Genomic DNA, 26,422 nt, shown 5'->3' with positions numbered 1-26,422 from the left:
ATCCTCATCAACTGGGAAATGGCTGAACAACTTGTGATGTATGGTTGCGATGGAATACTATGGTGCAATAAGAAATGATGGATCGGTGATCTTAGAAAGACATGGAAAGACTTTCATGAAAGGATGAAGAGTGAAGTGAGCAGAACTAAGAGACATTGTACAGTAATAGCAGTATTGTTTTAAGAATGACTACTCACTCATTCTTAAAACAATACTGCTATTACTGTATACAATGTTTTGACTAATTTTGACTATTATAGATACACAAATTAAGAATAAAGGACAGATAAAGAAAGATACTATCTATAATCAGAAAAGAACTGATAAGTAGGAGTATGTATAGTATAATTTTACATACATACACAAACATATGTATATACATAAACACATATATACACACTATTTTTGTCTAATTGTAGCCATCTCTAGGTTGAGTAAGGGAGTGAAGATAAAAAGGGAAGAAAGAAATATACCATGATAATACTATATATTTAAAAAGAATAGCAAGTTGGACATAACAGATTTTTAGTTTCATGGGAAATCATCTTTTTAAAAATTCTGTTATTGAAATATTTATTTTATTCCATAAATTGAAAATAAATTTAAACCAATCTTTTCTCTGTACAAACCTTTAACCATTTTGAGCCCCTGATTATTTAAGTAGCATTATGTTGGTGATGGCTGAATGGTTTGAAGAATATCATTTCTGGCTTTAGGCAGTTTTCTGATTCTTTTCTCTATAGTCTCTTAGCAGGACTATAGTCCAGATTATGGAAAGAATCCCCCTTGCATGGTCACTTACTTTTTCCTTCATCATTTCCACCTTACTCTTCAGCTGTGGCACTACGTTGTTAGGGGGCAAACCTTTTTCCAACTGATTCACAAATTTGGCATACTTTGAAACTTGAGAATTGAGAGACTCTGGATCCAGAGTATCAAATTTACACTGTAAGAATAAAAAATCAATAAATTAGAAGTTTAAGGTGATAGGTCTTTAAAAAGAATGAGAGAATAGTTAAATTAATAGAAATAATTTCCAGTCTTTTTACACCTGATTCCCTCCCATGTACACTTGAACATATAGATATACCAGTCTACTTGATGGTCTTTGAACAATGGCCCTTGATCTCCTGTCCCTTTGCCTTTAAAATGTCTGTTGCTCTTGCCAGAAGCTTCCTGGCTCCTTTCAAGAGTCAACTCCAAAAGTCTCTCTCTCTCTCGGGTCTACCAAGTATCCATAGTCTCCCTTGGGACTTGCTTTCTTTCTATTCTGTCTGTACTTAATAAATAATCAATTTAAAGGTAGCTAGGTGGTACAGTGGATAGAGCACCGGCCCTGAAGTCAGGAGGACCTGAGTTCAAATCTGACCTCAGACACTTAACACTTCCTGGCTGTGTGATTCTGGGCAAGTCACTTAACTCCAATTAGCTCAGTAATAAATAAATAATCAATTTTATGTTATCTTCCAAGTGCTGTTTTTTAAATCTTTCTTTGCATCCACAATCCCCAGTGCCTGACATAGGACAGGAGTTTCAAGAATGTTTTTAATTTAATTTTTAATTTATTTTTAAAAATATTTTCTAATTATATTTTAATCTGGTTCAGACCACACTGTAGAGCGTTTGACATCTCTGTTGTAGAAACATCTCTAAAACTATAAATTACTGAGAAAGTGCTGCTCTGCATTAGTAGGGAGAGTTTCCTCTTTTGTGAGTCCTGTAAGCTGATGAAATTGCAAGTCTAGACCCTTTCTGAGTCTTAGCATAAAGTCTTTTTCCTCTGCCGTCATTACTCCCTGGAGAGGACCCATGAGTGTTTGTGTGTCATGCAAGACTATTCATAATGAATTCTGCTTTATGGTAGACCTCTGTTAATGTAAGCTAGAGAAACTTTCCTTCAAGTCTGAGATATAGTTCTAAAAACTGAATACATGTATAAATTAGGGAAACTTTCTTTCAAATCTAAGATATAGTTCTAAAGACTGAATTCTTAGAATGTTATAAGATCTTAGAAGTCATTTAACTAGTGCCCTCCTTTGAGAGATGAGGAATACAGGAGGTTAAATACCTGGCCTTGAGAACACAGAGTTAATTAGAATTAACTAGAATTAATTAGACTTGGTAGAGTGAATATTGCTTCAAAACCAGGTCTCCTGGTACCCAGTGCACTGGAATTTGACTTTTAAAATAGCTTTAGGTGGGGGGGAGTCTAAAGTTGGCCATTGGGTTTAACAAGTAAACTTGTGCTCAATTATTTAAAAATTAAAATTATGAAAGTGTATTTCTCTTCTACCTCTAACCAGTCTTCTTGGAGGACATCCCATTCAGAAAGAGAATCCCAGAGCAACTGCTTTAGTTTCAGCTCTGCACAGACTTCTTCAAGAGCCTCAAATTTGGACACTTCTACCTTTAAGAGAAAGAAAAAAGAATTCATTAGAACATATTTCTTTATGAATAATGAAATAAATAACCATCTCCTAATTCTTTACCTATAGAATTAGACATACAAGTAAGGGCAAACTTGCCATTTACGTGGATCTGGGGATGGTAAATGGACCCAAAATGGGAAGAAAATCACAAGACCAGGAACTGAGGACTAAAGTCTCAATTGTTTTTATCCCTTATAAATAAGTCGCCAAGGACTGCCAAACCTAGCTCCATGTGTCTCTCATCCTTCTCCTTCATTCATCATCCTAGGCAGCAACTCTAGCCTGGACTATAACAAAAGCTTCTTAATTGGTTAATCTGCCTCCAGCCTCAATCCTCTCCAATCCATCTTCAAACTGATATTTTTATATGGAAATTGATATTCCAGATCACTTCCCAGCTGGAGAAGTTCTACGATTTCCTTTCTGGCTTTAACTTACCTTTCCAAACTAATTTCACATCTCATCACCTCTCTCCAAACCTGTATTCCACCAATATAGTCTATTGGTGATTCCCTATGCATGCCTTTCATCTGTGGGCTCCTTGGCTTGGAAAAAGCTGCCCTCTGTACCTGAAATGATTTTCTGCCTCACCTTCACTTTTTGGTTTTTCTAATGCTTTCAAGACTGAAGGAATTGCCTTTCCTGATATCCTTCTATGGATAGTACTTTACTTTAACCAAAGTTATTTTGTCTTTATTTTATGTGTATTCTGTATTTATTTATAGATATGTTCTATCTATTATATCTATGGATATATAAATTCCTTGAAAGAAGGGACTATTTTGTTTTGATGTTTTATGTCTTTGACACCCAGTAACACATAATTCATGATTAGTAAATGTTTACTGAATGAAAATGAAATTCAAGGAAGAGACAGCCATCTGAGTTGAATCTCCAAAAAAAAAAAAAAAAAAAAAGAGTATGATTGATTTCAGCCAATAAAAAGTGAGGAGAAAATCCATTTCAGGTATGGAGGAATGGTTGTGAAAATGCTTGGAAGTGGTAGTAGAAAGTTGGACAAGATGAAGAAAAGGCTAGTAGTTAGTTTGACTAGAAAACATACTCTGTACAGGGAAGGAGTAGGAAATGAAATTGGAAAGATGGAGTAGACCTAAATTGTGGGAGACCTTCAATGCCAAAAGAAGGAACTTTATAATTTTGAAAAAAATACATTTACAGATGTTGTTACCTTAAAGTTTTTCTGGTAGGATTTATACTGGAAAGCACGTTTCTGGAGGTCATCCAGAGTCACCTGTAAGTCACTTAATAGAGTTTTTATTTTTTCTTGGTCAGCTGCGATGTCCAAAATCTGTGGATCCTGTGAAATGAAAAAAAAAAAAATACTGATTAGCAGATTAGTAGAGGATGTGTGTGTGTGTGTGTGTGTGTGTGTGTGTGTGTGTGTGTGTGTGTGTGTGTGTAGGATAGCTCAAAGCCAGAGTCTATGTTGTATAATAAAGGCAGAAATTAAGATTAAGGTAAAGAAGGACTGCACTGAGTTTCCATTTAGGGTTTCTATTTCCCAGTTTCCCCTCTTTGCTTTCATTTGCATAAAACACCAGAAACTTTTGGGGTTAATAAAAACCCCAGTCCCACACCACTCTCATGTATTTTCCTTTTGCAGAATTCCTGCCCTTTCTTTGGGGGATTGCACATAATTAACATGGACTTTCTAAACTTAAGTCAAATAGAGGCATGGGACAAAGACTTTGCCCTTGAGAACCACAGGAAGAATTTCAAATTCAGTTTAAGAGCCTGTTGGTGCTACTTAGAAGTCTGATTGTTCTAAGACCCAAAAGAGATGAAGATTTTTCCTATGGGGACAAAATTCACCTTTAGCTAAGGCTCTGGAAATGAACTGTATTTGAAGGAAGGAAGGAAAGAAGGAAAGAAAGGAAGGAAGGAAGGAAGGAAGGAAGGAAGGAAGGAAGGAAGGAAGGAAGGAAGGAAGGAAGGAAGGAAGGAAGGAAGGAAGGAAGGAAGGAAGGAAGAAAAGAAGGAAGGAAGGAAAAGAGAGAGGGAGGGAGGCTGGGAAGAAGAGAGGGAGGGTGGGAGGAATGGAAGAAGGGAGGAATGGAGGAAGGGAGGAAGGAAGGAAGGAGAGGGAAGAAGGGAAGGAAAGAGGGAAGAAAGGATGAAGGAAAAGAGGAAGAAAGAGAGGAAGGGAGGAAGGAAGTAAAGGAAGGAGAGAGGAAGGAAGTTATATTGTCTTGTCCTTAGTGGAGTCTTATTCACACAGGTTGAATTTTGTCCTTCATTCTTGAAAACAATCATAACATCAGGAAGGTGATGTGATGGCATGTAATGCTATTTGAGTGAGGAAGGACTGTGCAAAGTCACCTGTCTCACTTTCTCCTTCCAAATCATCTGGGCCCAGTGCCCAGACATAGATCAGGATGACTAGAGATCACCCTGGATATAATAGAACCCTATTCTTTCTAAGCTAAGCTCTTTAATACGTCTTAATATGACTTCAGTTGTCTTTATTTATTTGGACTATGTTAAAAAGGCAATCCTTTGTCTCATTTTCTTACTTAACCTTAATGACTAATTGCCTCAGTTAAACATAGACCTGCCCAAAGATTTTATGATTTATTAATTCTAATATCTCAGGAAAGTAATTCTTAATGATTATTCCTGTTTTGAAAGACAATCCAATACACACATACACACACACACACAAACACACACACACACACATATATATATATACTTATATTTGTGGATACCTACATAAAAGGAGGCAAAAAAAAAAAATTAGTAAGTCCAAACTCACTATCAAAATTTGTAAACATTTAAATTATGCCCTCCTCACCAACCCCAGAATCACCCTTCCACAATACAATTAATTCTAGTCAAATAAAATCTTTTTTCAAAACTATGACTAAAAGAAAAAAGGAAATCAAAGTTGCATCTTGAAGATGACTAGAAAACTTCTCTAACATTTAAAATATGGTAATAATCAAAGTCTATGGGAAAATATAATTCAGTTTATAAATTTTGTTTTATAAGTAGTGGTGGGAAAGTCAGTAGTTGTGTTGAGATTCAGGCGTACATTGAATTCTAAAAGCTTAAGTTTATAATATCTATACTTTTATACAAAACACTTCCTGAAAAATTTCTTTTCCTAAGTGAAACAATGAGACCAATGTTGGTTGAGCCAGTGTAAATTGAGTTACAGGGTATAATTGTAAATGTTTTGATTCCATGTGATGGTATCAATTTCCAATACAACAGATGAAGTAAGGCTTTTTAAATACCTGAGCTAGTAATTTGACTTCGTTCACTTCATTATTTAGTTCTTCAACATCCTTGTCCAAATGTTGACAGAACAATTTAATGCTGGTGTCTCGTTCACCCACTGACTTATCGATGGCATTTCGGACTGCGACAATCGATGGCTTCATAGTGGCAAATACGGCAAAATCCTCAGGGGGTGTAGGAATTTGATATAGGTCGATAAGCTTATACATTTTAGTAACGACATCGGCTTCATCTTCAATAGCTTCAATCTAAAGACAAGAGCATTCAATATAAGAAACTCCCCACATTTTGCAATGAATTAATTAATGTGTCATAATTCTGTCTACTCATCTGTGGACCTCTATACTACAAAAATAATATCCTCTGAAGCCCGAGCATAGGAGATGAGTTTGCTTTTAGAAGTAAATAAAACTTATAGTAACAAAGTTCAATTCACAAATGTAGCATAATTGTCACTGAACTACATGGAAATTAGAACAAAGAATTTAGAATTGTAAAGCCAGTGGAAACTGTAGAGATCATATAGCCCAGGAGCTGAACAAGAGACCCCCACAACACACCCTAGTATGGTCTAAAACAGATTAAAAGTAATTGGGAAATATATAACAAAATAATTTTAAAAATACACTAAAATACAGGCATCATGGCTGGTTTATTGGCTTCTATTTCTTTTTGAATTGTTTTTACAAAAACAATTTACAAAAACAAAAACTGGTTTTACAAAAGAGTAAATAGAATATGAGAGTAGAAGTAACTTGACCAATGGTACAATGTACTTTAGTGACAGAGAAAAAGTTTCTGATTCCCAGTTCTGTGCTAATTCTATTCTATGATAGTGAAAAATGGCTCACACAAATGACTATAATTGTTATTTTAACAGAACCAAATAAAAGTGTTTTCCCCACTCTTCTATTAGTATTTTACTAGTTTTAAAACGATATAGTATCATCAGTATTCTCTGACCCCATGACAATTTCATTTCTGTCTCTGTTTCCTTCTTTTTCCTCTTTCCCTTTCTTTCTCTTTTCCTCTTCTTTGTTTCTGAATTGCCTATCTGTTTCTGTCTCTGCCCCTCTCTCCCTCCTTCTCTCTGTTTCTCTCTGTCTCTGTATCCTCTCTTTCTTTTTCTTTTTCTGTCTTTCTCTGTGTTTCTCTGTGTCTGTCTCTTTCTCTCTGTCTCTCTGTGTCTCTTTATGTGTCTCTGTCTCTCTCTGACTCAGTCTCTCTTTCTTCTTCTCCTCCTCCGTGTCTCTCTCTTATCTTTCCTCTCTTCTCCTCTCTCTGTGTATCTGTCTGTCTGTGTATGTGTGTGTCTGTTTCTCTCCCCTTTCCCCACCTCTCAGTGTCTCTCTCTCTTCCTCCCTTTGTTTTAGTCTTTACCTCCCTGTCCTTCTTTTCCCCTTCCTTCTTTTCTTCCCCTCTCTGTGTCTCTCTGTCTCTGTATGTATCTATCTCTCCCTTCTCTCTCCTCCCCCTCTGTCTCTTTCTCTTCCTCCCTCTTTGTCTCAGTCTCAGCCCCTGTGTCTTCCTTCCTTTTCACTTCCCCTTTCTCCCTCTCTTCCCCTCTGTGTCTCTCTCTGTGTGCCTGTCTCTGTATCTCTCTCTCTTCCTCTGTCTGTCGCTCTCTGTGTCTGTCTCTCTCTCAGTGTCTCTTTTTCTTCCTCCCTCTTTGTCTCAGTCTCTGCCTCTGTGTGTCTTCCCTCTTTCTCTTTCTTTCCCTTCCTCCCTCTCTTCCCCTCTCTGTGTCTCTGTCTCTTTCTCTGTTCTTTCTGTGTCTTTCTGTCTCTCTTCTCTCCCCCTCTCTGTGTATCTCTCTATCTCTGTATCTTTTATTATATCTGTCTCTCTCTTCTCTCCTCCTCTCTCAGTATCTCTCTCTCTTCCTCCCTCTTTGTCTCAGCTCTGCCTCCGTATGTCTTCCTTCTCTCCTTTTCCCCTTTCCCTCCTTCTAACCTCCTTCCCTCATACACACAACTGCTGCTCTGGCCTTGAAGGTGCGCCTCCATGTCTGGAGACTATTTCAGGATGTTTCACACACTCAGATCGGGGACAGACTTTATTGGCACCAGGTGGTCAAGAAGTGATTTGGCGTAGGTTTTGGATGATGGATGGCACACCTGTTCTTCCCCTTGCATTTCATCTTGGAGCAAATATTCTTTTCTAAAGCTTTAAGTATGTGCATAACCTGTTTAACAATTAGTTTCCACAGTCCAATGTATAGCACTGTATTGCATAGTGTTAAACATCTGGAATATAGTTTACCTTCATATACCATCTTGTCCTTTTTATGTCTTATTATCATATATTGGTATAACATAGACATCTATATGTCTACCTGGTTGTCCAGAGAATGGCAAAGATATTTATTTATGGATCCACTAACCTCCTCTTTCTCATTTGAGAAAAATTGCTTATTTATTCAATATAATCAATATGCCAAGTGTCCTATTGTCTCCTGCCAAAAGAACATTCTCAAATGAGAAGATATATATATGTATATATATATATATATATATAATACATATCTGCAATGTTTACTCTAAAGCAAGCTCAGAAGACTGAGGTTCCTATAAGAGGTGTTAAAGTGTACTTAGCCCCTCTTTAAAGAAACAACTTTAAGAAGGAGAAAAAAAAACAAAACAAAGAAAAAATGATTTTTAGTACTGGGACTGAAGACTCCAAAATTTAAATTTATATGGCCTTAGATTCTTTGAAATCTCTTCTGTAGTTTCTTATGGCACAATATGGGTCTCTTGGGCAATATGACCTTATAAAAAGTGAAATAGCCAGGAGAAAAATTTATTCCAGGAGAGCAACACTGGCAAGAGGTTCCACCTTTGAAAGACTCAAGAATTCTCATCATTCCAATGACTAACCATGTATTTAGGGGACCTATAACAAAGCAAGTTTACAGAAAGGAGATGAACAGAAGAGGCAGAAGGAGAAAGACCTTTTCAGACGTAGCTACTCTGAGTGTTCATTTTGTCTGGCCATACTTGCTACAAGAGTCCTCTACTCTTTGTTTTTAAATTTTGGGGGTAAGCAAGAGGGGAGAGTTGAGGAAAGCAGCAACACTGAGGCTTAAAAACATAGAAGGGGCCCATGTAATATATTTTAAAATTTCACAGAAGAGAAGGAAATCCATTAACAAGAATAGTTTTGAAGGTAATATGTAGAATTTATTGCATTTTTTCTAAAAAAAATGTGAAATAGAAAATCACTATTTCACATAAAGTCCTATTTTTATTTTCTGCTTTATGTTTATTTAGTACTTAAGTTCAACATTTTTTAAAGGTGTGACTGGAGATAAGATGATTTAGAAAAGCAATATTGTGTAGGTAAAAATGACAAGATTTGCGACAGATTAAACATATGAAGTGAGTAAAGGTGAGGCTTCAAGAATGGCACAGAGATTGAAAATCTGTTTACTTTCAACAGTAATGGGAAAGTTCAGAAGAGGGGAGAAACATAACAAACTCTGTTCAGAATATGTTAAATTTCTAGAAGCCTTCAAGATACTTAGTTCTAAATGTTCAATAGTCAGTTAGTGTTAAAGCTTCAAAGGGAGACCAAGACTGGAATTGTAGATTTGCATAATGATGGTAATTGAGCCTACAGAAAGTTGATAAGATCACCCAGTGGAAAAATACAGAGAAGAAAGGGAAAGAGGTACAGGACAGAGTCTTTGAAGATACTCAACATTAGTGGGAATGATATGAATTAAATCTAGAAAAGTATACCAAAAAGTCACAAATGGATGGATAGGAGAAAAAGCAGTGCCATGAAAACCCAGAGTTTTGAGTGCAGGAAAGATGTAATAAATTGTATGTATAACAAAAACCAGAGTACCGGCTTTAGTGTCATGGAAACCTTGTGTTCATACTTCCCAGCTGTGTGACTGTGGGCAAGACACTTAAATTCATAGTCTTAGTTTCCTCACCTATAAAATAGGGATGATAATGGCAATGGGTTGTTGTAAGGATCAAATAAAATAAGTGCAAACTTTAAAGTAGTATATAAATAAATGTTGGCTATTGTTATTAACTGTAATTAATTATTCAGAAAAGTATGAATACATTAAAGCAAGCAGAGAATATTATCAGATGACTATTTCAGTAGTGTAGGTTAATATTTATTAAAATGGTGGCAGTGGGAATAAATGCCCACTTTGTGATGGAAAACCATGAATCATAGATAAGAAAGGAGTAATATGCATTAATATACACATGTGTGTGTGTGTGTGTGTGTGTGTGTGTGTGTGTGTGTGTGTGTGTGTGTGTAAGGGGGGATGTGTATTCACACATCTCCAGCCCAGGGCCATCTCCAGTTGTCCTTATTTATAGGTGGTTCTGGAAGTAAAAAAAAAAAAAATGAGGCTGGTGACTTTGCATCCAATCACTTGCATGTTATAGCTTCACCTCCTTGAGATGGTAATCTCTGAGAATGAGGGACAAACACCATCAGCAGCACCCCCCCACACACACATCTATACTATTACTATTACTCAAATTTGCATTTGAAAACTGTTACCCAAGTTAAATGTATATTGTAGTATTTAAGATGACACTTTAATAATAAATACAAAGAATTACATTTCATCAGAGTAGTTTCTCAGCCACAAGATATGGCTTATTACTTGTTATTAGATTGGACACTCACCCTTTCCTGGATTTCATCAAGGAAAATCAAGCTATTGACATATTCCACAGTTGCAGTTGGAACAAACTCAAGTTTGTACTCTGCATCTTGAGCCTCAGTGATAATAGCATCCACCTTTTTCTTGCTTTGCAGAGGAAGCATGCTGTTTATGACCTAAAAAAAGCAAAAATGGTGCATGAAAATCTTGAAATTCCACGTTTTTGCTGCCCTTTTAGACAGCTTCTTAAGCGTGGTGACTGTTTTCTGTCAGTTGTATCCCCAGCTTCTAGTATAATGCAGTGTGCTTCAGGTAGGTGCCCTTGTGGAGTGCTCTTATGTGGCCTGATTGAATTCTGAGATCTTCACAAAGGAGATATATTCCTCTATATATAAGAAGTTAGAGGAAAGGTGATAAAATCAGAATTTTAATAAGGGAATGACTTTTCAGATGATGAAGACAAGCATCCTCACTTTGAGATCATATTTATTTGTTTAAAATCATACTGCTAAGCAATGACTGTATTGGGGTCCTAAAAATCAGAACTCCTTGTGATTAGAATTTTAAATTAACTAGTATTCCTAGGATGCAGGCCATGTGCGTGCAAATGGTGCCCATAGAACTGGAGCATTGAACTATCACCCGAACACTTTTAGGGTGTGATAATTTCATGGGAAGTGGGGAGAGGTCTGAGAGAGAAGGCTCATATAGAGAGGAAAAAGTCTGGAGAAATAGCCCTAAAAGCTTGTAAAATAGGGTGTTTGACGCTCTCTTCCCTAAAATTGGGAACAAAAAGAAAGAACTGGAGAATTAATTTTGAAAATAAGGAATGGCTAATGAATTTTGGATGAAATATGTCATCTGTATCCAGAGAGAGAACTATGGAGACTGAATGCAGAGTGAAGCATTCAGTTTTTCCCTTTTTTTCCCTTTTCTTTTGTTTTTTCCTTTAGGTGATTTTTCCCTTTTGTTCTGATTTTTTTCTTCCTCAATATAATTCATATGGAAATATGTTAAAAATGAAAGTACACATAAAAGCTAAAAGAAGAGAAAAGAAAAGAAAAAAAAGAAAAGAAAACAAAAGAAGGAATGACAGATTATCTGGTGTTAATAATAGTATTAGGCACAGAACAAGGAACTCACATTATGGCAAAAAGTGATTTGCTGATAAGAATAGAGGCTATACAAATTTCTGTATACTTACTTCCAAACAACGCAGTGGTGATGGAATTAGTTTTTCTTTCATTTTTTTGGTATCAATAAGCAATAATCCTGTGTTTCTGATAGGCTTTAGCCCTAAGGCATCTTTATGTTCTCTATGATATGTTTCTAGTCGATCAGCAAAGAAACGAACACCTATATAAAATAATTTATTCCATAAGCAATGTATTAGAGTTTTAAGGATTTAACCATTCAACCCATCATGCATTAATTGCATATGTAGATTAAGCTACATTTTAGTGTCTATGTTTAGATAAATAGCAATAATTCAACTTTTATAGCCTGTGTTGGAAGGACTGGGGAAAGACAGACACACTGATAAGCTGTTTGGGGAGCTATAAAATGATTCAAACCATTCTGGGAGGCAATTTGGAATAATGTTAAGAAAATAACTAAAATTTCTTTACACTTTGATCCCTAGATGCTACTACTAGATATGTATTATCATTTTTCAAAGAGAGAAAGAAATGTCACATACACAGCAAAATATTCATAGCTGCGATCTGTGTAGTGGCAAAAAACTGGAAACAATATGGATCGAGGAATGGATAAAAATAAGATAAAATAAGCTGCCTTACACAAATATAAAGAAATATTGGTGAAACACAAAATGATGAAAAATTCACGAAAGCATAGAAATCCTAAATGAACTGAGCATAACCAGTTAAATAATATGCATAATGACCCCAATAATGTAGATAGGACACACACACACACACACACACACACATACACACAAATGAAAGTGAATAGTATAATAATAATAATGACAAAGTCAAGCTCCAAAGAAGAAATGACAAAATTCAACTTCCTCTCCACCCCCTTTTTTTTCAAGAATGGGGACTAAGAATGTGGAACGTTGAATATATTCTCAAACTTAGGTGATATCTTGGTTAGTTTTGCTGAACCATTTTTTTCTCTCTTTTAAAAAATTCTTTGTTACAACAAATTCTGTGTGAGAAGCAGGAGGGAGGGATATATTTGGAAATAAAGATAATAAAAAAACCCATAATTTAAAAAAATGGAACACATCCAATTTTGCATGTATATTTTTTAAAACCATCAGTTTCATGACCCTGTTCCTCTCTGGGATTCAGAATACACCATATTTATGACAGTTTTATTTGTGGGGGAAGGAATCAAGGAGATAAGTAGCTGCATCTTAAATGGCAAATCCCTCTCTCTCAATTCCTAATTACTCTGTAATAGCCAATCCAATTCTACTAGTGCTCTGATTTCAGGTTACTTCTCCAGCCACGATTTTTAGTCCATCATAATTTTTCAAAGGAAGAGATGACCTGAGCTCCACTAAAATTCTCCAGTGCTTCATTGTATGGAGGAGAGATCCTGGATTCTCAGAGTCTATGGGAGTAGAATAAAAGGAGTGGATCCTAACAAGTTAAAGCACCTTAAGAATTGATCTGATAATTCATAAGGAACAGTAAGAAAACTTACCAGGTTCCTCTTTTTGCAGAGCTATTAAATCAAGGCTTTCATTTTCCCTATAAAACAATTGGAACTTTTCAAAAGTAGCTGCGTAGATGTTGGCAGTTTCAAATGCAGAATTGATGGCTTCCTTAAGATTAAACAAATACATAAAAATGAGGATCACAACATACATTTTATGAGCCTGTGACTTTAGTGAATATAAGAAAAAAATGCAGAGCCTTTGAAAATCAGCATCTTCTTGTCATAAAGGAGAGATTAGCCTGATTGGCTTTAAAACCAAGAAGAGTGATCAATTCTTGAGGAACAGACACTGATGTTTCAAATCATAGTATTTATAAATTAGGCAAGATTTATAAATTAGGCAAGGGTAGAGCTTTGGGATTCAGGTCAGGAAAACTTGAGTTCAAATGTAGCCTCAGATATTTACTACTTGTGTTATCCTAAATCACTTAATCTCTGTTTTCCTATTTTCTCATCTATAAAATAGGAACAATAGTAGCCATCTACCTCCTATTGTCGAGATGAAAGGAAATAATAATTATAAAGTGCTTACCTCATGGCACATTGTAAGTGTTAGCTATTATTATTACTATAATCACAGGTAAAGTAAGGAGAGAAATCACTGTCAGTTGTCATTAATTTGGTAGGAAAACAAAAGAAAAATATACCTTTATTTTAAAAATGAGAGAGTGCAGGTATCTGTCATCTTCAAACACTACTGACAAACTTGGACCTTCTCCACAAGTCTTTTCTTCAAGTTTATTATTAATAATAGGTCGGGTGAAAGAATCAAAATAAGGATCAGGTACCAGATTAGGGACTGATAGAACAGTGAACTCAAATCGATCAATAGTATCTGAAATGCCCTCCTGTTAGGAAAGACAAAGACATACTGTCTTGTAATACTTCTTTAAAATGCCAAAAACAAAGCAAAATCCAATAATTCAGCATTCATAAATCATAAATCATATATCCATAAATCATAACTCATGTAAATCATAATGCATGTAAATTTCCTCAATAGAATCAATTTTCACAGAAATGTGAAACTTTCTGATCTTTGTTAAGTTTTATCACTGACTGGGAATGAGTTCTTAATTAATACTAAATTTAAAATCAAGTAAAGTACATATACATATATATATATATATATGAATATGACTATATAATGGCCCCCATATGAATGTGACTATATAATGGCCCCCAATTAAGCATCAGAAAATTCATTAATTAAGGTTTCATTTATATTTTTGTCAAAGCTAATCATGAGACTATGAGCTCATGAAAGTGCTGACTAAACCCAAGTCCTTATTATGATTTGTAAGAGGATGGATGGGCACAATACCTATTTTCATATTTTCATTTGCTTCTAATACCTAGTAGTTATAAAATCTAGGTAGATCAAAAGTGGCTGAGGAAAGAGAAAAAATTTAGACAAATTAAAAGGAGGAGGAAGAATTGAGGGGGATTTGGAAGGCTTTGAAAGTGTGAAGACCACCACAGATGGAATTGGGGAGGAGAAAATTGGGGAGAAAATAACAAGTTTGCAATAAGAGTATGAAGGAAAATGGCTCCACCACAAGGAGGTTCAATTGAAAGGAATCAGTAAGAAGTTTTTGAGAAAGACCTAAGGAAGAGAAAATCAAGAATTGGAAGACTTGAGGAGAAAGGATGGAAAGAATGAGAAAAGTGGGAGAAGGCCTTCAGCAGAAAAAGGAAAAAGGCTCAAGTGAAGGGGGGAAAAGGGTAAAGTTAGGTAAATAAGAAAAATAAGAGTAAAACCAATTGATCAGGCAAAGTGAAAGGTTAGTGGATAAGGATCAAGAAGCATGATATAGGGACTTAGATGGGAAGAGGAATTGAAGGTACTAACAGGAGGAGATGGAGGTAAAAAAGGAGAGTAGCTTTTAGAAGTTGTAATCAATCAAAAAAAAAGTCTGAAAGGTAAGGATTGAGGATCTCTTTTTTAAAAAAACAACTATCTATTTTTTAAAAATTCTGCACAAATCTTCACCATCTACCCACAATTCCTCCCCCATTCACACAATTGAGAATGAAAGAAAAAAAGAAAGCCTCTGTCACACACACATATAATCAAACAAAATATGTTTCCTCATTGACTGTACCCCAAAACATATGTATCATTTTGCACTCTCAGTCCTTTCATTTCTCATTAATCTTCTGGAATCGTGGCTGGTCATCACACTGAGCAGAATGTCTATATTTTTTTCAAAATTGTTTGTTTTTACCACATTGTGTTATTGTGTAAATCATGCTCTTGGTTCTGTTAATTTTCTTCTGAGTCAATTCATATAATTCTTCCCAGGTTTCATTGAAACTATCCCTTTCATTATTTCTTACAATATAAAACTATTCTATCACATTTATCATAACTTGTTCAGGCATCCCTCAATTTATAGGTATGCTTTCAGATTTCTATCCTTTTTTTTCTTAAGGTAATTGGGGTTAAGTGACATGCCCAGGGTCATACAGCTAGTTAAATACATGAGACTAGATTTGAACTTGGGTCCTTCTATCTCCAGGACTATCGTTCTATCCACTGCACCTCAGTGTTGTCCCTCAGATTCCCATTCTTTAACCTTGAAAAGAACTATTAACATTTTTGTATATCTTTAGTTAGAACTGATTTTGCTTGGGACTAATTCCTCCCTTAATATTCCTCCCCTCAATTTTTCCTCACTCTGATTGTCCCTTATTCCTCCCTTTTTTTTTCATCTTTCTCTCTTAAGTAAAATACATTTTTGCATCCAGCATGCATTTGTGTATTCTTCTCTCCTTTAACCAGTTCAAATGAGAATGAGGTTTGATGTCTACATGAGGTAAGATGTCTACCTGAGCAACTTAATTAGGTTCCATAATTTCCCCTAATTTTCTTTTCCCTTCTCTACCCACAGTGTATTCTCCCTCTTCCCTTAACATTCAAGAATGCCCCAATCTCAGCTCCTATTTAGACTTGCTCTCCCACCCCTGAGAATAGGATTCACAGAGGACACGTACATTATTTCTCCAGATTATAACGTAAGCAGTTTAGGATTGTTTAGTCCTTTATCACTGATTGTTCTGGTTTACATTTTTATGTTGTTCTTAATTCATGTATTTGAACTTCAGAATTTCTCTACAACTTAGTCATGAACTTAACTTAAAATAAATGATTGCTTTGACAGTAGATATCTGTCTTAACACTAATTCATTCATTCTCCTAGACAAATGCACAAGCCTTTCAAACAGCATTTTTCATGTGCATTCAAGAGATCTTATTTTCATTCAAATATATATTAAAACATTTTTAGAGGGAGGTCACTGACCCATAAGCATGATTACATATGCTAAACATGTTATCCTCACATGACTCATTTTTTTCTAGCAAATTAAAACATCTAAAAGCTTCCCACAATAGACTCGATGCTGTCCAATAGTATTTTCTATTTCTCTTATACCCAATATGAAGAATCACTGTATTGGCAATTAATAGATAGGAAAACTATTCACAGCTTTTCTCAATACTGAGTTTTCTCATATTTTCACATATCAGGCCAAGTTAAAAAGCACTTTCTCAAACAAACCTGAAAATGTTCCAAAGATGGATCAAAATATAAAGCATGGATCTCCAGCATGAGTTCTGTAACAAACATGGGCAGGAGAGATTCATCCTCTTCTATCCTTTCTGTCATCACTACTGTTGGTGCTGCTGCACCAGGCTAAAAAGGGACAGATCAACAAATTAGGATAAAATAATAAAGTAAAATGTATATGATATAGTTTATTGTTTGTTATGTACATAATAAAATAAAACAGTAAATAAATAACTGAATTAAATTTTAAAAATTTGACATTATTTGGAAATCATGTGACCAGGTTTCTAAGGACTTAAGTCAACTGACTTAAGTATTCATCAATCCTGGCAGTTGTTGACTTATATAAACCATCTATGGTACAAAAAAGTAGTCTTTGGGGTTTCTACTAGGAGAGTGATCTACTGCTTAAGACCTCGCTGGGCTGATGCTACCAGAACAAACAGTCTATGACCCCTCCTCTCCAGAGAATCTAAGACTCTGAAAATCCTCCAAAGACTTATTCTTTGAAAAAGCAAACTTGAGATTGAGCACTAGATTCACACATTGATGACTGAAGTCATCAATGACAGCTCACTTTGTGGTCAAGAACATCCAATTTGTGAAGGGGAAAATGAGTCTGTATGATCTCTATTAGCAAATAAAATCATCTCCTGGTGGTGATCACTCTCCTGATAGAAATCTGATTCTAGGCGCCAAAGACCGCCTTTGTATATACTTCAATTCTTACCTAGCCTTAAATCACTGAAAGTGTTTTGCCTCAGACAAGCTGGGATTTGGGAAAGACCTTAGTTTTAAAAGGCCACTGCACTTTGGACCATTATCAGTCATCCTGGTCTATGACTTGCTCCTAAACTCAGTTGACTCTGGATGACTCAAAAAATCACCCTCCTCTCCAAGAACAAAGGAAGAACAGCAATTAATAGTTTAAAACAGGAAGCCATGACTTCAGATGGACTGTGACTATTTTTGAAAGACTGGGAAAAAGTTGAAATCATTTATTGTTTCATGGGCCAGAAGAAAATTTTGGCCCTCTTTGTTTAGGTGCCCTACTAATTCACGTTTTGTTATTTATCTTGCTTTATGATGCATTTTAGTGACTTGAAGTGCCTGTAATATGTCCAGCAACAGAAAGACCATTGAGTAGGGACTCATGATTACTTGATTACCCCAAAGAGCACTTCAAATATGGAAGGTAGCAAGTGGTACATTTAAGGGGAAAAAACACTATGTAGCCTCACTGATAATTGGTTCATTTACTCTCTCATCTACTCTTCTTTTGATTAAGTCATGTCTATCACCTTTTGCAAGAATACTATATAAAGCATACTTTAAAGTCAGAAAACTTTCACTTATTCCCCTTGATTGGTCAAATTTTGTTCAAATTGACTATTCACATTTTTAAATGTTAAATACCCAATTATATTCTACTCAGCACACTTGGACTCCAAAATATATTATTTTCAACCCATCCAGAACGGTTTTCTTGAATTGTGCTCTCATTTCCTCTATATCCAACATCCCATCTCCAGACCATCTGCAACCAATTGGTTAATGAACACATTTAGTTTAATTTTAACTCTACCTTTTTTTCCACTATTTCCATCTTCTCTTCAATCCATTTCTGGATAACTTCAACTGGAGGTGTCAGTTTTAATTTTTCCATAAGATAATTCAAAAGAGTGTTAATGGAGTTGACTGTCAGCACATGCAATGTATTCACAATTAGATAGTCAGTGAGACGAATAAAGCTTGGAAGAGAAAAGAATACAACCTGACCTCATTGTATACAGCATGTGTTCCTGAAAATTTGAACACAAGGTAAATATTTGAAATAAAAATCAGGCTTTCTTTATTGACTTCTGTTATAACCATATTATGATTTTAGACACATTCTCCCAGAAAAAAAAAGCCTGACCCCCAAAGAAGAGATAAAAGATAGCCTTAAGAATTCTAAAATCCTACAAATCGTCTGAATCAACATCATTCTGCAATATTATCATGGAGTCATTATTTGCTATAAGCTTTTTGGTTTTGTTTTTACAATGAAAGAGAAGGGGGGAAGGGCAAGGGAAGAAAAAAATTAATAAAAAGGGTTTTTTAAGTTTTAAATAAAGCAATACCAATAAAAGGATAAAACTTTAAAATTACTACTTAGGTCAATACCCTGAGACCAACCTACTCCAGCCACTGTTCCATTTTTACTCCCACCTGTCCCATTTAGTAGTGTTCCATCTGGTAAGGTCTCCTTCATCACCCTTGACCCAGAGGAACTGCCACCTGAAACCTCCTGGGCACCTCCAACTGGCTAGCTACATCCAGCTCCTGAGTGCCAAGGAGTACATTGTCTTGTCCTCTATCTAGGTTTTCAAATCAATTAAATTAATTATGTCCAGTAAAATCCAGTTGCATTTTCAGGAAACAAGATAAGCTTATATGTAGTTTTTTTTTAAAGGTATTTTTGTCCTTGGCAAACGCAGTGCATCTGAATTTAGTTCTTTCTCACAATCTTGGTAAACATCTAATCAAATGTGTTATAGGAGATAGAACACTAGGTCACAAGTTCCATCTCTGCTATTCATTCATTCCCATTCATGTGGTCTTGAGGAAATGAATCCTGTCTTCCTAGAGGCTTTCAACCAAAGACTATTCCTTTGGCATGGTAAAGAAAGTCAAGCTCAAGTAAGACTAGTAGCCTCTCAGGTCTGTCTTGATTCTGTGACTTTGTGTGATTGCTTGGGATTGTTTCCCCATCTATAAAATTATAGGCTTAAAACAGATGATCTCTGGAGTCTCTAACAGCTATAAATTCTGTGCACATTCCTTTAAACATAAGAATTTAATAATCCCCCAGCATAGTTTATTCTTTTCACAGTGACAATTCACACTGATCCTTAAGACCTGAATTAGAGCAGACATAAAAATGCTCCGGGAATTCAGTGCAACTCAGCTTGTGTGACTCTTGTTCTTTCAAAGAGATCTAGAAAGATGCAAGCAATCTCTAAATTGTACTCTAGATATTTGCTAGCATTATATGGTGTCTAGTGAATGCCAAGCTGTGCTAAGTGATTTATAAATATTATTGCATTTGATCTTCACAACAGCTCTAGGAAGATAGATGCTCTTATTATCCCATTTTAGAGGTGAAAAGTTTGAAAAAAAATCATATTCTATTTATCTCTGCAATCCTTCCTTCCCACCCAACACACTGACACGTACATGAATGTAATTCAGTGCTTCAGTGTATGTAATTAAAGGGTTAATGATCATCTCTGCCCTTTTCTACCTGGGGGTCCTCAGGTGGATACAACTCTCTGTGACTCAGTTTCCTCATCCATAAAATAAGAGAGTTGGACTACATAATTTCTGAAATCCATTCAAGTATTAAATCTATGATCACACCTAAACATATTTGTGGAAGTAAATTAGTACAGATGCACTTCCCCTCATTCATGTGAGCTGAGAGTTGAGTAAGACAATGACAGGGATCAGCCCTGATCCATCTGCGCTGCTTTCAAACAGGAAGCATCACTATCATTCTCATTTTATTTTATACAGCACTTTAATGATTACAAAGTGCTTTATGTGTATTGTCTTTTCTGATCTTTACAATAAATACCTGAACTCACCTAGAACAAGGAAGATGTTGTTATTCTGCTAAATAGTATAGGAAGTACAATTTTCCCTATTTTACAAATAAGGAAACTGAAGCTGAAACTAATTGACTTACTTAGGGACATATAGCTAGTAAGAGTCTCTGTTCGAATTAAAACTCAGTTTTTCATGATCCCAGATCCAGTATTCCTTTTATTACATACCATCCAGCTGCCAAACACTTTCCATTAGGTCAGGGAGATCACAGGCGCCTCCCCTAGTGGGCTCCTAACTACCTAATGACTCTGTTTTGACCTCTACTTTGCTTCCATCCATCCATCCATCCATCCACCCATCCATCTATCTTATCATCTATCTATCTATCTATCTATCTATCTATCTATCTATCTATCTATCATCTATCTATCTATCATCTACCTACCTATCTATCTATCTATCTATCTATCTATCTATCTATCTATCTATCTATCTATCTATCTATCTAGCCTGTCTGTACATCTATCTATCTATCTATCTATCTATCTATCTATCTATCTATCTGTCTGTCTGTCTGTCTGTCTGTCTGTCTGTCTATCTATCTATCTATCTATCTATCTATCTATCTATCTATCATCTATCATCTCTCTCTATCTATCTATCATCTATCTATCTATCCATCTATCTATCTATCTATCTATCTATCTATCTATCATCTATCATCTCTCTCTATCTATCTATCATCTATCTATCTATCCATCTATCTATCTATCTATCTATCTATCTATCTATCTATCTATCCATCTATCTATCTATCTAGCCTGTCTGTACATCTATCTATCTATCTATCTATCTATCTATCTATCTATCTATCTATCTATCTATCTATCTATCTATCATCTAGCTAGCTATCTTTGCACCTCATTCCTGAGAGCAGTAGACTTCTAGCTGAACTAAAATTGTTATACGGATGCTGCTTCTTTACTGTTATTGAAACTTGATAGGAGAATGATTTGTTTTTGAGTGAAAACTGTAGAAAATATCAGTACAATTTGCATTTATGGGAAAAGAGCTACCAACCACGTCAGCCGTATGCAGTGGTGTCTTTTGCTGGCCTGTTCTGTATAACTCATTTTCTCAGGTTCTCCATAAACATCACGTTCAGATCCTGCGTCAATCACAGCTGGAGAACTTGTCTTGCTGTATCATCTGAAGAAAATAACAAAACATGTTGCTAAATGTTAAATAGTGTTATTAGGGAAAAAATGAAAAAGATCTTTCAGGTAAATAGTCTATTTTTTCCCATTATCATGGATGAAAATGGTAGTCAAATTCCAAACAAATATGATAGAAAAAATTTCAAAATAAAAATATTGGGCTAGCTCATTGGCCAATTCATTCCCTCCTGATGTAAGTCCAAACACACATAAAACATGTGTTTTATAATGTTAAAGTTATGCAATTAGTCTAGAGGATTATATAGGGCTCTGGGAGAAAAGAAAAGATAAGGGAGTTATTGTTCAGCTGTTTTCAGTCAAGCTTGACTCTTTAAGATACCATTTCAGGTTTTCTTGTAGAGCTACTTGAGTAGTTTGTCATTATGTTCTCCAGTTCATTGTTACAGATGAGGAAACCAAGGTAAACTGGGTGAAGTGACTTTTCTGGGGTCATACAGGTAGTAAGTGTATGAGGCTTAACTCATGTTTTCCTGACTTCAGGCCTGGCACTTTATCCACTAGGAGACGGTGCTGCTTCCAAATTTTCTGTGAGACTGGTCAGTTAGTACATATTAATTAAGTACCCCTTATGTATTAAGCATTGTGCTAAACATAGAAATAAAAGTTGTCCTGCATCCTATAAATTTTTTCATGAAAGCTGGGGATTCATTTACCTCTATTTCTGGAGGATTAGAAGTCTATTTCTGATGTTTTTTTTTGAGATTTCCCAAAGGCAACTCTAAATGGGGAACAGAATAACTATATGGGATGCCATGTGATATCACTCTCAAGATTAGACCCATTCAGTATAAAAGCAGAAGTTGGGTGAAATTGGGTTATGAACAAATCAATAGGAACAAATCAATAGGGCTATTTCCTCCAGAAGTATGTATCTGTTGACTTCACCAACTTGGTAACTTTCCAAAACAAAATATCCTTCTTTCTAATCACTATTCCCCAATATATATTATCTTTTCTATTAAGATATAATTTCCTTATGATTAGGGCCTGTCTTCCTTTTGTATTTGTAGCCCAGTATACATAGAAACATTCTATATTTTCTTCCATTAATTCATGGGCCCCATATTCATTATAAATGGTTAGAGCACTGGGGCTGGAGTCAGGAAGTTCAAATATGGCCTCAGACAACTGACTTGTCCAAATTATTGATCAAGCCTAAATTAGTCCTGACTTCTAGAATACTTTTCTTCACTTCTGTCCCAATCACATCAATCTTTTCTTTTTTTAACTATTAGTGTTGAAACCACATTGATAATGACATTGGGACAGCCATTAGCTATGCTTTTTTAGTGCCTTCGTGGGATGATCACACACTATAATAAAAGTATGGAATGATTTCTCCCCCTTTTTTCCCTCCTCTTCTTACAAGAAAAACTTCTATAATAATAAAAAACAAACTACACATTCAGAAAATGATACCCTAGGAATTAGATAATTATTATCTAAAGTTAATAGTAAGTGTTTGATTTTCTTCATGTTGGCAAATTGTTCCCTCCCCACCCTACCCCCAAACACAGGGAAGAATGATTTCTGTTTCTTAGATTGCATAGATTATTTCAGTCACCATAACTCCTTGGAAAAAGACAAAGGCTGAATGAACGACATCTTTTCCTCACCCTGCTACACATAAAAAAGTATATCACACATACATTTGGGAAAATTTTAAAATACTAACATAGTTTAAATTTTATGAAAAAAATAGAAAACTAAATGACTTCATAGAACCAAAACCTGGCCAACACTTTAAATATTCTGAAATTCTAACATATGAGCTTCTTCCAAATTTGTACCTTTCGGGACCATGTCAAAAAGGCAATCATCGGGAATGAATCCGGAAGCCCGCAAAGCATTTCGGCAAGCATTTCTCACTACATCTTTTGCCACATTTCTGAAAAATGAAAGGCGATCTGTTGCCTAAAAATTGATTAAAAATAAAAGAGATACATCATCAACAATATAAAAATGGAAACAACCAAAAAACAATATTGGAATCTGTGGGTAAAACTACTCACCTCCCCTAACTGTTTGAGCTGGGCTGCCTTAAATTCTAATAAGGTATATATGTGTCCTCTTTCAATACAGCAAAGTACCATAAAACTTAGGTCATAACACATTTGTTTTATCCGGAGAAGAGCAGGTCGCAAGAACTGAATCAAAACAAAACTGATATATTACAATTAAAGCGATTTTATCAATATTTCTCTCTGATAAAACTTGCAGCTCTTGATAATACATATTCATACCAATACCTTCAGGCTTCATTTGGAGCAGGAATTGATAAAGGACTCAAGGAGAGAGGGTGAGTGTAAGAAATGGCATAACTTGTATTCTTTCTCACAGCACATTTTCAGGATAATGTATCATCATATTTTTTATTAAATTCATTAAATTTAATTTTGGGGGAGACTGGATCTATGTCACTTAAACTGGAAGTGCAGTACCAGTCATGGGCTTGATCCTATTGCTGATTATCTTGGAAGCTCTGACCTGCTCCATTTCTGACCTGGAAGAGTTCACACCTTCCTCTGAAGCTTTGGGGCTCATTGTATTGGTGTAGACTTGTTGGCTTTAGCTCAGCTCAGGATTCCAAAGATGAAATCATCCATCAATCAGTTGGATATGCACCAACATATCTGGCTTGGATTTTATTTTAGAAGTTACACCATCTATTGGTCATTACCTTCCGACTCTACTTTTCAGAAGGGATCCTGAGGTTCCCAATAGAATTGATTTGACCACAGCAGAAGAATAAATTAGCTAGTTACAACATCAATTCCCTAGAAAAAGTCAGTTCAGGAGAAAGAACGTGATAATAACAGAATTTCTTATGACATCAACAACTTTCTTTCCATTCTAACCAACCTTTCCTTCAGCCACCAAAGGAATTTCCCTGAAGTGGAGGTCCAACCTTGTTACCTCCATCCGGTGGCTCCCTGAAACCGCCAGGATCAAGTAAAAATTCCGTTGTTTGGCATCCCAAACCCTTCATAACCTTCCCCCACCTGCCTTTCCAAGTTTCCCATACTTACTCCTGGTGACCCTGACCTTGATCCATACTCCTCTTGCTCTATGAACAAGACCCTCCATCTCTCAGCTCAGGGCATTTTCTCTGGCAGTCCCCCACACTTGGAATGTTCTCTCTCCTCATCTCAGCCTCTTTGCTTCCCAGGATTCCTTTCAAGTATCAACTAAAATTTCATTTTTTACTGGAAGCCTTTCAGAATACCTCTTAATTCTCTACTACTTAATTCTATCTCTTATGTACAAATTACATATATTTGCTGTTGTCTCCTCCTCCTCCAGGGCAGGGAGTGTCTTTTGCCTCTTTCCATCTTTCTATTGGATTAACTAATTAATCAGTGCCCATATCTTAGGCATCTGTGGTGCAATGTTCGGTGTATATAAATACAGTAAATCAAAGTCAGTCAGTCAATAAATATTTATTAAGAGTCTACTACATGCCAGACATTGTACTAAATACTGATATGAAAAAAGGCAAAATGGTCTGGACCATGACCTAGAGGGGCTAAAAATCTAAGGGGGGAAGTGAAATGTAAATTATTATATAGAAAAAGCTACATCCAAGATAAGAAACAATCAAGAAGGAAGGCCCTAGAATTATGGCTGGAAAAAACCCCTGGGAGAACAAATATATCAAATACACAGACTACACTGTGGCCAGCAATACTCCCAAATGGGCTAAACCATATTAAAATCTGATTGGGAACTATTTAACAAAATAATTTAAAATACAATGAAACACAGAAAATGTTAATGGTTTTCTAAGTCAAGATGGCCCTGCAGGGATCCTTATGTATCTCTATTGGAGTTTGAGACCACTGATAGAGAAGATGGGGTTTTGCTGGGATCTAAAGGAAGCCTGGGAAGCCAGGAGATGGAGATGGAGAGAACATTCCAAGTGTGGATAGTGGCCAGGGGAAATAACCAGTGTCAGGAAATGGAGGGCTTGGGTCAATATCCAAGGTTGCCAGCATTCCCACTCAGGAAATCAATACCATTATCATCCCCTTTCACTTCTATCAGATGGAGAATTCTTGAGAAATAATGTGATGAACAAATACATACATCATTCACAATGAACAGATTATCTTGCAGAGCTTTTCGGCATCCGCTAGTTTTCTTGGAGCGGACATTCTTTCTCCACACAGTAAATGCTTTCCATTTGCGGAACCGTGAAAAGATGGGGATCTTGGTGAGCTCTTGGTGATACAAATATTCCTGCTCCCACCGATTAAGCTCAATAAATTCCACTTCTCCATTGCAAGTGTGAGTTACTGCTCTTTGGCTAATAGTGTAGTAATCATTCTTGATAATATTTTCATAACTTACAACTCTAGGAAGAAATGAAATTATGGGGAATGAATGCAGTAAGGCAAATTTAAATGACATTTCATCAATTATGATATTCACTTAGTAGAGAACAGAGCAGAATGTTGGAGAGAGGGATGGCCTTGAAGCCAAGTGGATTTAATTCTCATCTTTGACTCATGTTTGGCTGTGTGTGCTTGGAAAAGTGACTTAATCTTTTAGTGTCCTAAGGAAATTTCTAAACCTGTAAGTTGCAGAAAAGGTTTTGATCTGCTTTGGTGGAGGGAAACAACTCATTTGGGAGTCCTCTCTACTGACAACAAAATCATAGATCCAGTCCTTATCCCTATTCGTTCCTACCATGTTCTGTTAGAAAAATAATTGTAAACAAACAAAAACCCAAAACCAATATTTTCTAGGAATCATCTTTAAATGTGAACAAATTGAGAACAGAATGAAAAGGAATCTCAGAAAGGTACTTAGCTCATCTCCTGGAGGGAATTGAAGCAAACTCCAGAAAGATCATAGATCCTTAGAGTTGAATAAAACCAAGAGGTTGCCTTTCAAATTCTTGATGCAAGAAGCAAAGTGAAGATTTTCTATATACATATACATGCATACATTTTATATATATATATATATATATATATATATATATATATATATATATAT

The 26,422-nt window shown here is 35.7% G+C and overlaps 1 protein-coding gene across 2 annotated transcripts in view; it reads right to left on the bottom strand.

The window, feature by feature from the left end:
- The window catches only part of DNAH6 (dynein axonemal heavy chain 6), a 188,789-nt gene that overhangs the window by 150,298 nt on the left and 12,069 nt on the right, over positions 1–26,422 (bottom strand). Inside the window, exons 5-18 of one of the 2 annotated variants that reach the window (XM_074285606.1) lie at positions 25,508–25,775; positions 23,434–23,568; positions 23,187–23,335; positions 21,264–21,383; positions 18,178–18,343; positions 16,584–16,718; positions 13,668–13,868; positions 13,006–13,126; positions 11,534–11,685; positions 10,353–10,505; positions 5,690–5,941; positions 3,619–3,747; positions 2,294–2,407; positions 803–946 (exon numbers count right to left, since the gene is read on the bottom strand). In XM_074285606.1, coding sequence (XP_074141707.1) covers positions 803–946; positions 2,294–2,407; positions 3,619–3,747; positions 5,690–5,941; positions 10,353–10,505; positions 11,534–11,685; positions 13,006–13,126; positions 13,668–13,868; positions 16,584–16,718; positions 18,178–18,343; positions 21,264–21,383; positions 23,187–23,335; positions 23,434–23,568; positions 25,508–25,775 — 2,239 coding nt within the window. Of the gene's footprint in view, positions 1–802; positions 947–2,293; positions 2,408–3,618; positions 3,748–5,689; positions 5,942–10,352; positions 10,506–11,533; positions 11,686–13,005; positions 13,127–13,667; positions 13,869–16,583; positions 16,719–18,177; positions 18,344–21,263; positions 21,393–23,186; positions 23,336–23,433; positions 23,569–25,507; positions 25,776–26,422 lie in introns of those variants that run through there. The other variant, XM_074285605.1, reaches the window with a different exon arrangement.

This window comes from Sminthopsis crassicaudata, chromosome 2, assembly GCF_048593235.1.
Source record: "Sminthopsis crassicaudata isolate SCR6 chromosome 2, ASM4859323v1, whole genome shotgun sequence".
Taxonomy (NCBI): domain Eukaryota; kingdom Metazoa; phylum Chordata; class Mammalia; order Dasyuromorphia; family Dasyuridae; genus Sminthopsis; species Sminthopsis crassicaudata.
The sequence above is the reverse complement of the archived record's forward strand: the minus strand, read 5'-3'. Positions and strand labels throughout refer to the sequence as shown.